This window comes from Erigeron canadensis, chromosome 8, assembly GCF_010389155.1.
Source record: "Erigeron canadensis isolate Cc75 chromosome 8, C_canadensis_v1, whole genome shotgun sequence".
NCBI lineage: Eukaryota > Viridiplantae > Streptophyta > Magnoliopsida > Asterales > Asteraceae > Erigeron > Erigeron canadensis.
Window position 1 is genome coordinate 26,810,328 of NC_057768.1, and position 15,327 is coordinate 26,825,654.

General features: G+C 33.9%; 2 protein-coding genes across 2 annotated transcripts; one reads left to right on the forward strand and one right to left on the reverse strand.

Annotated features, from left to right (window-relative positions):
• The first annotated feature begins 2,436 nt into the window (after positions 1 to 2,436).
• Positions 2,437 to 3,336, forward strand: LOC122610521 (LEAF RUST 10 DISEASE-RESISTANCE LOCUS RECEPTOR-LIKE PROTEIN KINASE-like 2.4). Its single transcript, XM_043783503.1, has 2 exons — positions 2,437 to 2,771; positions 3,072 to 3,336. The coding sequence occupies exons 1-2, from the start codon at positions 2,437 to 2,439 to the stop codon at positions 3,334 to 3,336; spliced, it is 600 nt and encodes a 199-aa protein (XP_043639438.1).
• A 4,375-nt stretch (positions 3,337 to 7,711) lies between these two features.
• Positions 7,712 to 12,338, reverse strand: LOC122578732 (7-deoxyloganetin glucosyltransferase-like). Its single transcript, XM_043750757.1, has 2 exons — positions 11,681 to 12,338; positions 7,712 to 8,700 (listed from the first exon to the last, which is right to left on the reverse strand). The coding sequence occupies exons 1-2, from the start codon at positions 12,186 to 12,188 to the stop codon at positions 7,763 to 7,765; spliced, it is 1,446 nt and encodes a 481-aa protein (XP_043606692.1). The 5' UTR covers positions 12,189 to 12,338; the 3' UTR covers positions 7,712 to 7,762.
• Positions 12,339 to 15,327: the final 2,989 nt, after the last annotated feature.

Sequence of the window (15,327 nt, forward strand, 5' to 3'; positions counted from 1 at the left end):
CATCTTTTCTTCAATTTTCTTCCTCAAATCATTTTCAAGTTCATCAGTAAACATCCCTAAGCTCAATTTCACCCGTATTCAGCCATTTTCTTCCATAAAACCTATTATAAACCCGAAACACTCGAACATACCATAAAACATCAAAATATATACACATATGTCCCATAATCAAGCATAAAATGGCCAAAAATATTGTGGGAAATATATATATATATATATATATATATATATAATTAATTGGACACATCACTATTCATCTCATTTTCTAGCGAAATTCAATTTTTGACCAACCATTGACCGGCTCATGTCGGTCCGAATCCCGATCTGGTTCATCCGACACACCGGTTCCGTCCGGTTCATTCCGAATCTGTTTCCGCTATTAAGTAGGGGTCAACCCGACCGGATTTCACAAAATTTTCTGTCCAACCATGATCGACCGGTCGGTTTGAAAAAATTGCTCTTACCAAATTCATGGCATTTCACAAACGGCTTTCGTGACCCACGTACCATATGAATTGAATAAGATAATCATTTGAGATTCATGTTTTCATTTAAACGAAAGAAATTTCCGTGCATAGACCCAGTCAATAGTCAACTAAGATTAAGATGGTTTCCTATTTATGACCAAACATTCATCACCCTCTCCCAAACTCCTTAGATTCTCTGCAATCATCCACCACAATAAAACATGCCAACACTCACCGTAAAACTGCTCATATGTTCCTCAATTATGTTCATATATTTTGACAATAAAACAACCTTAACTTTTACCAATTTTATTTATTCTTCCTTTGGTAATTATTTATATCTAGAAAACAGCATGTACCAAAAAAATCTTGACACGACCCTCTCCACCCTCCCCACCACCAACTCCGGCTTGGGATTCTTTAACTTTTCTACTGACTAGGGCAATGATAAAGTCAACCCGGTCGCCCTATGTCGAGGCGATGTCAATCCAGATGTGTGTCGAAGTTGTCTTAGTGACCCCATAATTAAATTACCACAAGTGTGCCCGAATAATAAGGATGCAATAGGGTACTATGACTTTTGCCTTTTGATGTATTCCAACACCACCATACTGGGCCAAACTGATGGATTCAATTCATTTGACTTTTATAGAAACAGTATTGAAAAAATGAGTGATGTTGATCAATTCAATGAAGCTTCAAAGTAGCATTTTGTGAACTTGTGAATGAATTTATTTACGTTTTTTGTTCACACGGGACAAACGGCTATATATAAGATTTTGAAAAAAATTTCTTCCAACATATATTTTTATAACGTTTCACATGTGAATAAAAAAAAACCATATGATCCAATATAAAATTTAGGAGTTCTCAAAATTCTTTATAAAAAAATGGATTATATATTATATATATAATGGTTTTGCTAACCTATGACTCATGGGTACTGAGTATATTGCGCTTTGAACGAACTATTCATAAAAATTCAATAAACATATTTAATGCTCACTAATTCAAACTAATAGTTAACATTTTTACATGAGTTATAAATGCATATTTTTTGGATTTTAAGAAACATTGAGTATCATAACTACTAATGAGTACGAGCATGTTACCCGCGCGTTGCGACGAATATCATTGAGAGAGTTTTGATTGTTGTAATCTTGAAATCTTTTAATATCGTTGATTACGACCTCCTCTTGATCTTGAAATCTTTTGATCTCGTTAATTATGACTTTTGCTTGTTCGAGATCCATATTAATAGACGTTGTAGCGCCATAATTCCCGACTCCTTATGAATATGATGTGTGTATTTTAGGGTATAAAGAAGACAAATATCAATGTTTAATGTGTCTGCTTTTGATGAAGGGTATTTGTATTTATTGAAAGATATTTACTGGGAGAAGGAAGGCTAAAGGGGTGAGGAAGGGCAAAAACGTAAAATCGCATGTCCCAGATCTTGTAAACTTTCAACATGGGTGGATAATTTTTAATAAGGAGTATAGATGTGCGACACTAGTTAACGAAACCCATATATAAATAGTAAAAAGTTACTTTGAAACCCTTAAAACGGCAAACACCTTTGAGAACATTTTATAAGCACGTCTGTAATCTTTTATGTTCTGAGACGTTGCTTTTCAAAACCGTGCAAGATAGACTGTAAAAAATCCTCTTTCTATTAGTAGTGATTTATAAGCAGATTACATTCCAATGTAGAAAATTAAGATAGTTCATTTTATATATGTTGCAACGACAGGAACGAATAAAAGATGGGTGGCTCTTATAACTGGTAATCTATAGCTACCAGTTATCTTTTGTCCATTACCATTCCAATTACAATAACAAAAAAAATGGTTAAACTTTTGGAGTACTTTGTTAAATGCAGCTGTTACCATAGGAGTTGCGATCGTACTAGTGGTGATAATTTTATGTTTTGTGAAGAAACTGAAACAGACACTTATAGCTAAGAATAATGTCAATGTGGATAATTTTCTTAAGAATCATGATCGAATTCTTGGCTCCAAAAAAGTATTCTTATTCGCAAGTGAAGAAGATGACAAACTCCTTCAAAGTCAAACTAGGACAAGGCGGATTTGGTTCAGTGTACAAAGGAGAGCTAAGCAATGGAACACTTGTGGCAGTTAAGGTTTTAAGTGAATTAAAAGGTAATGGTGAAGATTTTATTAATGAAGTTGCAAGTGTTGGCAGGACTTGCCATGTAAACATCGTAACTCTTGTGGGATTTTGTTGTGACGATAAGCACAGAGCTCTGATTTATGAATTTATGCCTAATGGGTCCCTTGAGAGGTTCATATATGGTAGAGAATCCGGCTAAAGATCGAATACCCAACTCGAGTGTGAAAAGTTGCACCAAATCGCAATTGGTACTGCTCGAGGTTTAGAATACTTGCATAGTGGTTGTAACACAAGGATATTGCATTTTGACATAAAGCCCCATAACATTCTTTTAAACAAAGATTTTCTTCCAAAGATATCTGACTTTGGGTTTGCTAAGCTATACCCTGATCAGGAAAGAAGCATATCGATGTCGCATATGAGAGGAACACCAGTGTATATTGCTCCTGAACTGTTTTAAGATGTTTATAGTTACGGAATGATGATTTTGGAAATGGTTGGAGGGAGGAAGAATATCGAGGTTGAAGTTGATCACACAAGTGAACTATACTTTCCTTATTGGATATACAAAAAACTAGAAGTAGAAGAACAACGACGACTTGGACTCCACGGGATCATGACTGATGAAGACGACGAGATGGTGAGGAAGATGCTCATAGTGGGGTTGTGGTGCATACAGACTAATCCCTTGAACCGCCCAGCAATAACTAAAGGTGTTGGAAATGTTAGAAGGTGACTTAGCATCGTTGGAAATTCCCCCAAAACCTTATTTGTCTTCTCCACCAAGGTCCATTGTTCCCACTTTTACTGATAAAACAAATCTGACTTGTTCCTTTACCGACATTGCAACACTGAGATGTTATTGTGATAAATTCTGTGTTTTATTGGATAAAGTTATGTTACCAGTGACTATTATTGGCTAAATTGGTTTTAGTTTTGTTAGGTCCTCAAGGATAAAAAAGTATATATATACATATATATATATACTTTCAAGTTTCAACAATCTTGAGAGTTGTAGATGGCCGGGTATATACAGCTACGTGTTCTGTTTAGTCAATTTATATGGCTAAATTGGATTTGGTTTTGTCGTGCTTCACTGCTTCATACTGTGATTATCCATGATGCAAAGTTATGGCATAATGTAGTGTCTCTGTTATCTCCTTGAGTCCCATTTTTAGGATTTTAGTCTCTTGAACTTTCAACTTATTGAAGTGATGTATGTTGGTGTTTTGATAAACTTATGGGTTTTTCACGGAACTAGTTTTCCTACTGATGTAGAGAGAAACGAGATAAATATAACCTCTTGGATGCCAAATTCTTTTCATACTTCATACCGTAAAATATAATATATAACGGTCTAATAAGACGTGGGAACCATGCTATGACTCATGAGTTTAAAGCTCTTATTGATAATAAGACGTGGGAGTTAGTTCCTCGTTCTCCAGGTATGAATATTATTCGCCGCATGTGGATTTACAAGCAGAAATCGAAATCAGACGGGACTCTTGAGCGGTACAAAGCTCGTTTAGTGGGAGATGGTAGAACACAGCAGGTGGGCATCGACTGTTTAGACACTTTTAGTCCGGTTGTCAAAGCGGCTATTATCTGGACAGTTCTTTCTTTAACACTTAATCGCGGTTGGGATATTACTCAACTTGATGTAAAGAACGCGTTTCTCCATGGGCATTTGTATGAAACTGTTTTTATGCATCAACCCCCTGGTTTTCGGGATGCTCGCTTTCTGGATCATGTTTGTCGGCTGCGTAAATCGTTGTACGACCTAAAACAGGCACCACGGGATTGGTACCAGCGCTTTACCGACTATGTCACACGATTGGGTTTTCATCACAGTTTCAGTGATCATTCACTGTTTATTTACAGGCGTGGTACCGACACCGCTTACATTCTGTTATATGTAGACGACATTATTATGGTTACTTCGTCAGGTTAGCTAAAACAACATTTTATGTCTCATTTATCTGTTGAGTTTGCCATGAAGGATCTGGGTCCTCTCAGTTATTTTTTGGGTATCTCTGTCACCCGCTCTTCTAATGAGTTATTGTTGTCTCAAAGCCGTTATGCCTCTCATATTCTCCAACGGGCTATGATGCAAGATTGTAACCCTGTTTCCACTCCAGTTGACACTGCGGGCAAACTTGGTGCTCACGCAGGTGTTCCCTTTGATGATCCTACATTGTATCGTAGTTTGGCCGGTGCTCTTCAGTATCTGACATTTACTCGCCTGGATATCTCATATGCCGTTCAGCAGGTGTGCATGCACATGCATGCTTCTCATACTGATCACTTTCTTGCATTAAAACGCATCTTGCGTTATGTCAAAGGGACTCTTGATATGGGTATATGGATGCAATCATCTTCTTTATCTACACTTGTTGCTTACATTGATGCTGACTGGGTTGGTTGCCTTGACACTAGGCGTTCTACATCTGGGTATTGTGTCTATCTAGGGGACAATCTTCTTTCTTGGTCCTCCAAACGCCAATCAGTTGTTTCTCGATCTAGTGCTGAGGCAGAATATAGGGGCATTGCAAATGTTGTTTCTGAGCTATGTTGGATTCACAATTTATTGCTTGAGCTTGGCTATCCTCTTTGTTGCGCATCCTTGGTGTATACTGATAATGTTAGTGCCATTTATCTTTCTGAGAATCCAGCCCAACATCAACGCACTAAGCATATCGAGATTGATATTCACTTTGTTCGAGAGAAAGTTCAACGTGGTCAAGTTCGTATTCTCCATGTTTCGTCCCGGCATAACTTCTCAGATATTTTTACCAAAGGGCTACCGCGTGTTTTATTCGTTGATTTTCAGTCCAGTCTAAGTCTTCGGAATCCTCCGCATTAGACTGCGGGGGTATATTAGACCGTTATATATTATATATGTAATAGTTTAGAATATGTCATAAGTTCGAGGTAGACGAATGAAATAAATTCAAGGTAGTCAAATGTAATTTGTAATTCTATAAATTGATATTAATGAGAAGGGGAAACCCGAAGGGATTTATTATCATCTTACAGAAAACGTGTTACTTAAGTTGTCAATAAGGCCTTTAAATGGACCCGGACAAGTTTGTTGAGTGTATTTACACATATCATACACAATTTGGGTTCCGTCAGAATTCTCGTATTTAGGAACACCATCAGGAATGCTCTTAAACCAAAAAGAAAAGAGCCCGTTGAGGGCGTCAGGACTTCGTGATTTAAGAAGACATTGGTAGTTATATTCGGTTTTTACAAAGGGGATTAGGATGCCTTTGGAAGGAAAGATTTTGGCAAGTTTTAGCATTGGGTTTATGTGTCCTTGTGTCGGGGTTTATGTATGCACCAGTTGTTCACGACAAAGGATGAAGAGGTAATTACTGAAGTGCACATGAGAATTCCAAACACGGTTATCCGGTCTAACCATCGGTTTCCAGTTCAACCGGCCGGCCAATTACACTAATACATAAAGACTATGTCTGAAATACACTAGTGAGAGACATGATCAATAACACCAAAGCATGTATCAAATACTCTTTCGGAAAAAAGCCAACACTAAAGATCAGGCCATGCGGAAGTATTGCAAGTTTTATACTGGAGCCACTAAAATTCGATTGAGCAATAACCGGCGTATGTCGCTCACCGTGCTTCTACAAATACAATATCTTATTTGACTATAGTTTTAGCCTATTGGGGGAATGAGGGTTGTGTAATCTAACTTATGTGGTGTATGAGTTTGTTTAGAAAGTAGAAGACTTGATTCAATTGCAAGTTGTGTAAATTATACCGATGAAAGTTAAGAGAAATGAAACAAGATGATATAAGAAGTTTTAGACATGTTTACGTTCATTTCTGACCAAGATTCATTTAAGTTGAAATCAATTAATATTTTGATAGGTCATGTTAACAAGTATATATATGAAGGTAATTGACCCAAACTATTTGACCCATAGAAATCTACCTTGATAAGTTGCGTATGTAGTTGATTTTGGAATAAAAATGATTTGATTTCAGTAATAATACATACCAGATGATCCTGTGAAACCTGTAAAAATATTAAGCATCAATGACATTAATTTCGAGTTTCTAAAACAAGATGATTGTAGTTATATGGAGTATTAATTTGGCTGGAATAATGCATGAATTATAGAAGAGACACACATATTTGATTAGAGACATGAGAGTGTGATTAGTGTGATTAACATCAAAATATGGTTAACGACTCTCTATTTATAATGAGAGTATTTACACCTTTAACCCCTTTGATATTTAATGTCTCAAACATTAGTTCTCACCAACTAAGAAACCATATCGTATATTTACTATATACAAAGATTTCAGTTATAATTAATTATCATCTCAGGTAGGATAGATAATCGGTAACAGTCACATTAACGTACGTGGTTCCAACAAATGAGAGTCATTGTTAGATGTTTGATGCAATTTATTCTTGTGTGAGACTTTTTTTAGAGTTGAGAGTTTATTGTAAAGAGTGAAATTCGCTAATGGGTTATAGATTGTCGAGAGTGAGTGTCTTTATTCTTGTAATCCAACGTATGTAATGATATTTGTGGTAGTGGATGAGACTCGTTGAGTCGAACAAAGTTAAAACATTCTGTCATTTGTTGTTTCTTGTTTATTATTAATTATTGTCGTGTTGATCTCTTTGTTTATGGTGATTGATCCCAACTATGGTAAAGCAAAAAGGGGTCCTTCATTTTGGATAATTGTGGGTTCAAATTTTCATTCAGGATTTCGTAATTTGCTTTTAATTTATTAAACGAATACTCGTGCAATGTGGCGGTGTAGGCGGCGATGTGTCGATGGTGGTGGTGGCGATTTGTAGTGGCAACGACGGCGAGTAAAATAGATAATTGATGTAAAATAATTGATGAGATTTAAAGAGTTAATGAAAGTAATTCAGTAGATAAAAGATATATTATAAATGTTTTAAGAGATTAAGAAATTTCAAAAATACAAGATAGTAAGATTTCATCATGAGAGTTCAAAATTCATGCTATTTCAACATGATATCGTGTATAGTCATGAACTTTGAAGTGTAGCAAAGAAATAAGATTTAGGATTTCATCATATAATATGGGGTGACTCTACTATGCATAAAGATAAATATATTGATACATGTTATTATAGTACACTCAGATGAGTCATATTAGATTTATTTTTAGTTGGTGAATTAGTTTCTCCAAATTGATAATAGAAGAGCCAGAAGGAAAGGCGCATGCTTCATTGGCCCTGCTTTTCCAAAAATTGGCATTCTTCCTTATCTCCTTTCCATTGTCTTTGGCCATCAACTCGGTTACAAGCTTAGCCACATCATCCCTTTTTACATCGTTGTCGATCTCCATTGCAACCCTCCATCTAGTGCAACTCAACCAACAATTTGGGAATTGGTCCGAAAAGAATGGCCAACAAATCATTGGTACTCCACTTGAAATACTCTCGATCATTGAATTCCATCCACAATGTGTCAAAAACCCACCTATAGACGGATGATTTAGAACTTGCTCTTGAGGGCACCATCCAGCCAACATCCCTCTATCACTTGTCGCTTTAAGAAACTCTGTTATAAGCTCATCTGACTCACCACTCACAAGCCCGGGTCGCATTATCCACAAGAATGAATGGTAACTATTAGCAAGTCCCCAACAAAACTCGGCTAGCTGTTGTGGTGTCATAACAACAATGCTACCAAAGTTCACGTAAACAACTGAGGATGGCGCTTTTAAGTCTAGCCATTTTAAGCATTCGGGCTCTTCTTTCCAAAGGTTTGACCCGATAGACGCTAGAGACTTATCATCAATGTGGTTCTCTAGTAAATGCAAAGGACCAATACCGTAGACAGGGGGAAACACCGAGGCAAGTGTGCCCAAAATGTCACGTTCTAGTTCATCAAACGTGTTGAAAATGATGCCGGAAGCAGTTTTAGCCTTCACGATTTGTGCATTTGTAAATTCGACCATGAATTCGTCACCAGGGTTTATATATCTAATAAAAGGGGGGATATGTTTTAAACTTATACCGTTCATATTCGGTATACAATCTACAATGGTATCCAAATAGCCATTTACCGCATAACTTGGATCTGTAAATTAAGAAGACAAGGAATAATAATTAAAAAAAAATACAAATTAGCACAAAATGGTTAGTTAACATCAAACCCTTGAACAAATATTATGCTTGAAATTATGATGATATAAAGTGATATGATGATATGAAGTCATATGGTTAGTTGATACCAAGTCATCATCAATAATGTCGTGCAGATAGTGACTGGATATAGATTTAATATTCTATCTTTATTTGACTCGATTAATATGTTTAGCAGCTAGCTTATTAGCTACATGCTTTTTTTATTTGTTCATATTCATAAATTCATCATTTTTCAAACTTCACGTTGGAGTGTTGGACCAATACGTATTTTTTAAATAAGATAAGAATCATTTAATTTATCAACTCGTAACACAATAGTTTAAAACCAGTGATCCACTTTTAAACGAAAGAAAATTCTTAACGAAGCCACAATCGCCTTATACATACGGTTAAACAAGGTGAAACGTTTGTTACCTTTTAAGGTTTAAGGCTTGACGACAAAAATTTCGATTTAGACATGGTTATATATGGACCTATGTACGTAACTATTATATTATATAACCTATTTAAAAAGTTTTTAGGTGAACAGTAACCATATTAGTGTTATTTATTTAGTGGTTAATGGTGTCATTTGTTTAGTGGCTACTCGTTAATGATTATGAAGAAGATATATATAAAAAAAATGGCATTCACTTAACAAAGTCAATATTAACATTCATGGCTTTATATGCCTACCTTCTTGAGGTTGTGGGTTCATTCCACTCATCAACATTTTTTCCTTTTAGTCTTGACTAAAATAATTTGTGAAAAGTAAACATATTGGTGTCATTTATTAAGTGGTTAATGATGTCATTTGTTTAGTAGCTATTGGCTAATGACTATGAAGAAGATATAAAAAAATGGCATTCACTTACAAAGTCAATATTAACATTAATGGCTTATATGCATACCTTATTGAGGTTGTGGGTTCATTCCACCCATCAACATTTTTTTTCTCTTAGTCTTGACTAAAATAATTTATTAGAACAAATGCAATCTTTGTTGGTTTTAATTTAAGTTTATAACAATGTTTCTTTCCATTATATCAATTACTTGGAGCATGAAACTATATTTACATTTATTAGTACAATGTAACTCTTTATTAAGACAATTTTGATTTAAGGGGTTAACATCTTTTTATCATAGTTCGTAAAATGCACAATAAAATTACAAAGTAACTACTTTTTAGTTTGTTATACCTAAAAATCCTCCTAACTATGAGATGCTGACATGTGAAAAAATTAGGGAGCAAAATTAGAAAAGAGAATTAATGGATAACATTTGTCACTTTTTTATCGTGTCCAGAGGATTTTGATGCTAACCTTTAGGAGGAATATTTATCATTTTCCATCTATTATACTATAAATTTTGGTACTAAAAATACACATTTTATAACTCAAATAGAAAAATACTAGATGAAGTCCTTAGGGTTTCATTTAACGTGCATAAAAAAGTTACTTTTTCATATCAAAAGCTCATCTCTGAATTTAATAGTAAATGCATAACTATTTAATGTACCTTAACAAAAGCTCTTAAGACAAGGTTGTAGATATCGGTTATCGATTTATTATCGGTCGACCCCCGATAAGTGATAAGTAGGATATATCGGGTACCCTAAATTGTAAAGGAATTTTTCTAAAATTTATATATATACTAACAATATATACAATGTGTAATGCAAATTGAAAAGTAAGACACTACAAAAGTAATTTATTGGTTTATTGCAACCGGAATATGAAGTAATAAAAAGTAATTACAAGTTTACAACTTGAAATTATAACAAAAAGGAAAATAAAGAAAGTATAGGATTAAGAAATTACTTAACTAATTACAACTCGAAATAAAGAATTGTTGAAGATGAACTCAAATAATAAATAATTAATTGATAATTAACTAAAAAAAAAGTAACAAACTTACTGGAGCATAAATAGCTGTTGCCAGAGGTGGATTGGCCAGCAGTGGATCCGCCGGCGACTAGAATCGTCGGAAATCACAGCCACAGGTAGGCCGGGGGTGGGGAATAGCGAGGTGGGGGTTTGGTGTGTGAGAGGCTGAAAGCAGTGAATGAGAATGGAAGCCAGAAACCCTAAAATATTATTTTAACCTTTTTTTTATTTTAATAAAAAAGTCAACTTTTTTTGTTGACCGAAAAGGACCGAAATGGCCAATATTGACCGAAATTTGACCAAAACGGTAACTGGACCCGATAACTCATTTTTCGTATCAGTGAAGGGCCGACATCCGATATATCACCGATATATCGGCCGAGATGGCCGATATTTGCAACACTACCTTAAGGTTTCGATTAGCAAAACCCATCATATCTGCTACACAACATAAAATTATCCTTACACTCAATCAATAACTAATCTAGCTCTTATAACATCTTCAATGTATAACTAACTCATCACTAATCCGGGAAAAACCCACCAAATCTCCAATATAAACAAAAAAATATGCATTCTTTTTCACTACTGCTTATCAGGATATATAATGAATTGTGTCACATATAACGAGTCAATAACGAGTTAACTAGCTATAGTGGTGTTAGGATTGTTATCAAAACAATAACAAGAGGATGATTGGTGCATAAGACAAAGGCATTGATTTAAAGTGGATAGCTTTCGACCATAAAATATGTGGAAGACTGGAAGGCAATAAATTAATTACTTATCAAATTTTAACTCGTCTACTACAACATAGAACTTTACAGCAAATTATTAATAAAACATCATTATTATTTATATATATATATATATATATATATATATATATCATCATTATTAAGGTTTTAAGCATACGATCGAGTGGTTGGAAATTGGAATTGTTCCTACACTACTGTACGGTCGATATTTGCCTATTTGGTACCAAGAGTTAATAATTAATCATAAGCACAAAATGATTTGATGATACAAATAATTATAATTAATTACCTTTTAGGGGCATCAAGCCCTTCTCCACAAGAGCAGGATATTGATCATAACAAACAAGAGCACCAGCTCCACCAGTCGAAAATATAAACTCGGGGATACCAAGTTTTTTAGCTACTTCAACAGTAAATCCCATAAGTAAATCCGAAATTATGCAAGTCACTGGAGAAAACGTACTACTTAAGTTGTCAATAAGGTCTTTAAATGGACCCGGACAAGTTTCTTGGGTATATTTACATATATCATACACATTTTGGGTAGCATCGGAATTTTCAGATTTTGGAACACCATCAGGAATGCTCTCGAACCGAAAAGTAGAGAGCCCGATGAGAGCGTCAGGGCCTCGTGATTTAAGAAGACGTTGGTGGTTGTATTCGGTATTGACAAAGGTGATTAGGAAGCCTTTGGAATGAAGAATTTTGGCTAGTTTTAGCATTGGGTTTATGTGTCCTTGTGCCGGGGCTGGTATGCACAAGGCGTGTGGCTTAGTTATTTCTTGTTTCGAATCCATGGATCGGAGTGCAACTTTTTTTTTTTTTTTGGACAAATGAAGTTAAAAGGGTACGAGGAATATGCCTACTGGTAATTCTATTGGCATAGATTTGGCAAGGAGCAAGGATGTGAGAGAAAAATATATGCGTGTGTATACTGATAAAAACCATTCAAGTTATTATTATTTTGTGATGTGATACATAATAGGATTGATATTATCTGGTAAGGTAAATTAAGTCAAACTTAGATGGTCAAATTTGTGTTTAGTTTCTTGTTGAATTTGTGAATCTTTAAGGGAACGTTAATAACCTTTAGGTCTACAAATACAACAATGATTATCCATATTTGCATACGGTTTTAAGCATGGTTGTTAAACTCTTACGAGTTGAGTCAATTTATACCAAAAACGAGTAGACTCATTAGGTGACTCGTTTTTGTCCAGACTCTTACGAGTCGCTCTGTAAACTTGGACCAAGTCACGAGTTGTAAACTTATAATTATTGTAGTTTGATACTATAGTTATATATCATATATTATACTTAAATTGCTACATTATTTTGATCTATGTAGTTTTGATTTTTTTTATTGCGAATTTGGAGATAAATTGTAAGTTTATGTCTCAAAACTATTGAATATGTAATATTTTGGTAAATTTATTAAGATAACGAACTTATATTTCCTTTTAAAGACGTCAAATATATATAATTATATTATATTATGTAATACTTAAAAATGTCTTGACTCTTACGAGTCGAGTCACGAGTCAAAAAATCATGTTTTCGAGTCGAGTCAAAAGTTACGAGTCGACAACTATGGTTTTAAGTTTCAAAGGTTTTTAAAATATAATTTATTGAAGAAGTATTTGATGTTAGGAAAATATATATTATGTCTAATTATTTAGAAACTAGTTATTGTAATGTTGGTTATAGAATTGCGCTTGAGTTTATTAACTAAATGATTATTTCAGGGACGCCAACGTGAAAGTGGTCCAATCTGAAAGTTGGACAGCTGATGCGTTTCAATTATTGAATATCATTTTATGATCGGTCAGTAACGGTGCACGGTCTAAATACGAAAGTAAATGAAACAAATGCGATTTTTTTATTTAACGGCAAACAAAATACCTTTATATTACTATTATATAGTATTAATGTAAAACAAATAAGACAAGATTTTGACCCTTAGATCATGGTTAGATTGATGCACGAAGATTCACGAAACAATTGATACACGATGATTTTCATGATGTACGGTGATTTTCAGTAAAGAAAAACTTATTGTTTTATTTGTTTTACTTTAATACTTGTTTTATTTTACCTAAAACCTATATATATATATATATATATATATATATATATGGATGAGATATTTTTATACCAACTCTTATTTTAGGACCAACTAAGACCATTGATTTTTGTACACCATCATCATCTACTACGATATATAAGACTTTTTTGTAAAAACACTAAAACTTTCCGGCGACGGGTCCACCAGAAAATCATGTGTACATGATTTTCTGGTGGGCCCGTCGCCGGAAAGTCTTAGTGTTTTTACAAAAAAGTCTTGTATATCGTAGTAGATGATGATGGTGGTGTGTAAGTTACGAAAATCAATGGTCCTTTTTTGGACTTTTTTTAGTTGGTCTCAAATTATCTTTCCCCTATATATATATATATATATATATATATATATAGGTTTTAGGTAAAATAAAACAAGTATTAAAGTAAAACAAATAAAACAATAGGTTTTCTTCAGTGATAATCACCGTGTATCATGAAAATTATCGTACATCAATTGCTCTATGAATCTTCGTGCATCAATTCAACCATGATCTAAGGGTCAAGATCTTGTTTTATTTGTTTTACTTTAATATCTGTTTTACAATACCCAACCCCTATATATATATATATATATATATATATATATACTAGCATATGCTAGTCCAAGAATTACACCAGTATATGTTAGAATATGATCACGTAAAATGAACGTATGTCCGGAAAGTATTTAAGCCTACGGGGTCACACCTCAACATGAATGTAATTATAATTAATTAATATATTAAATGTAATTTATTAATTAATTTGATCACGAAAAACTAACGATGGTCCATTAAAAGAGTTAAAAGTTAACGGTACTTAATTAACGGACTTAACGAAGGAGAGTTGTAATTAGGAAACAATTAGGAAAACCCCTCTAAAATGTTCTAGGGGGGGCCGGTCGATCTCAAGGAGAAGGGGGGGTTTTGAAAACCCAAAACTTTGTGAACAAGTTACTTAATCCTATAAATAGAGACCTAATATAATTGTTTTCTATACACAAATCATAAGGTTTTCTAAAACCCTAAAAATCTCTTCCTTTTCCCTTTCTCTTGGCTTCGGCCGATTCCACCAACACCAAAGGGTTTCGGGTTTTTGTTTGGTTCGAATTAAAGGGTTTAAACAAAGGGTTGTTCGATCGCGATCAAGTACTAACATACATACATTCCAACGTTGTGTGTGCAATCGTAGAGAGGTTTAATTCAAACCTTCTTATTAAGGTTTCTTGTTTTATTCTCTCCAATTTAAGGTACACGTTTTCTATCTTGGTTAATTAATTAACTACATAGATTTTATATTCCGCTGCGTGCTTTGTGATTTGATTTGATTTGATATTAGTTATATAACTCAACAGTGGTATCACGAGCCTACTATGTATGTTTTTGATTACCAATAAATCAAAATTTGAAGGGGGGTTATGGTTCTTGATTTTTAAATTTTCGGCTATATATATATATTTAAATTGATCTTGTAATTTAATTACATTATTTAAATAAGAAAAAGGTTTTATTTAATATATATATATATATAGTTCGAAATTTTTCCAGAAAAATAAAAAAAAATTGTTTTTTAGGGTTCCTAATCCAAGTTTTGATTAAATGCATATTTATGTGATAAATTGCATGTAAATATATATGTGTACCTTTATTTTTAATGGTTAAAAAGAAGTAAAAATCATGAATTTTTCATGCAAATCATTCATGATTCTTACTTAGATATATTGATATGAAATCTTGATCATTAGGGTTAATTATGCTAGATAATTGGATAATTAATTGTGTGACTATGTGAATTTTTCGTGTGATTTTTCTTCTTTGCGACAGTTCACTAAAAAATTCA

Excerpts from the sequence above, each read along its gene's own strand:
- LOC122578732 (XM_043750757.1), bottom strand. The coding sequence starts at position 12,188 with ATGGATTCGAAACAAGAAATAACTAAGCCACACGCCTTGTGCATACCA. Across the intron at positions 8,701-11,680 it reads GGGCTTGATGCCCCTAAAAG|ATCCAAGTTATGCGGTAAAT; the intron begins GTAATTAATTAT and ends CTTAATTTACAG.
- LOC122610521 (XM_043783503.1), top strand. The coding sequence starts at position 2,437 with ATGTCAATGTGGATAATTTTCTTAAGAATCATGATCGAATTCTTGGCT. Across the intron at positions 2,772-3,071 it reads CCTAATGGGTCCCTTGAGAG|TTACGGAATGATGATTTTGG; the intron begins GTTCATATATGG and ends AGATGTTTATAG.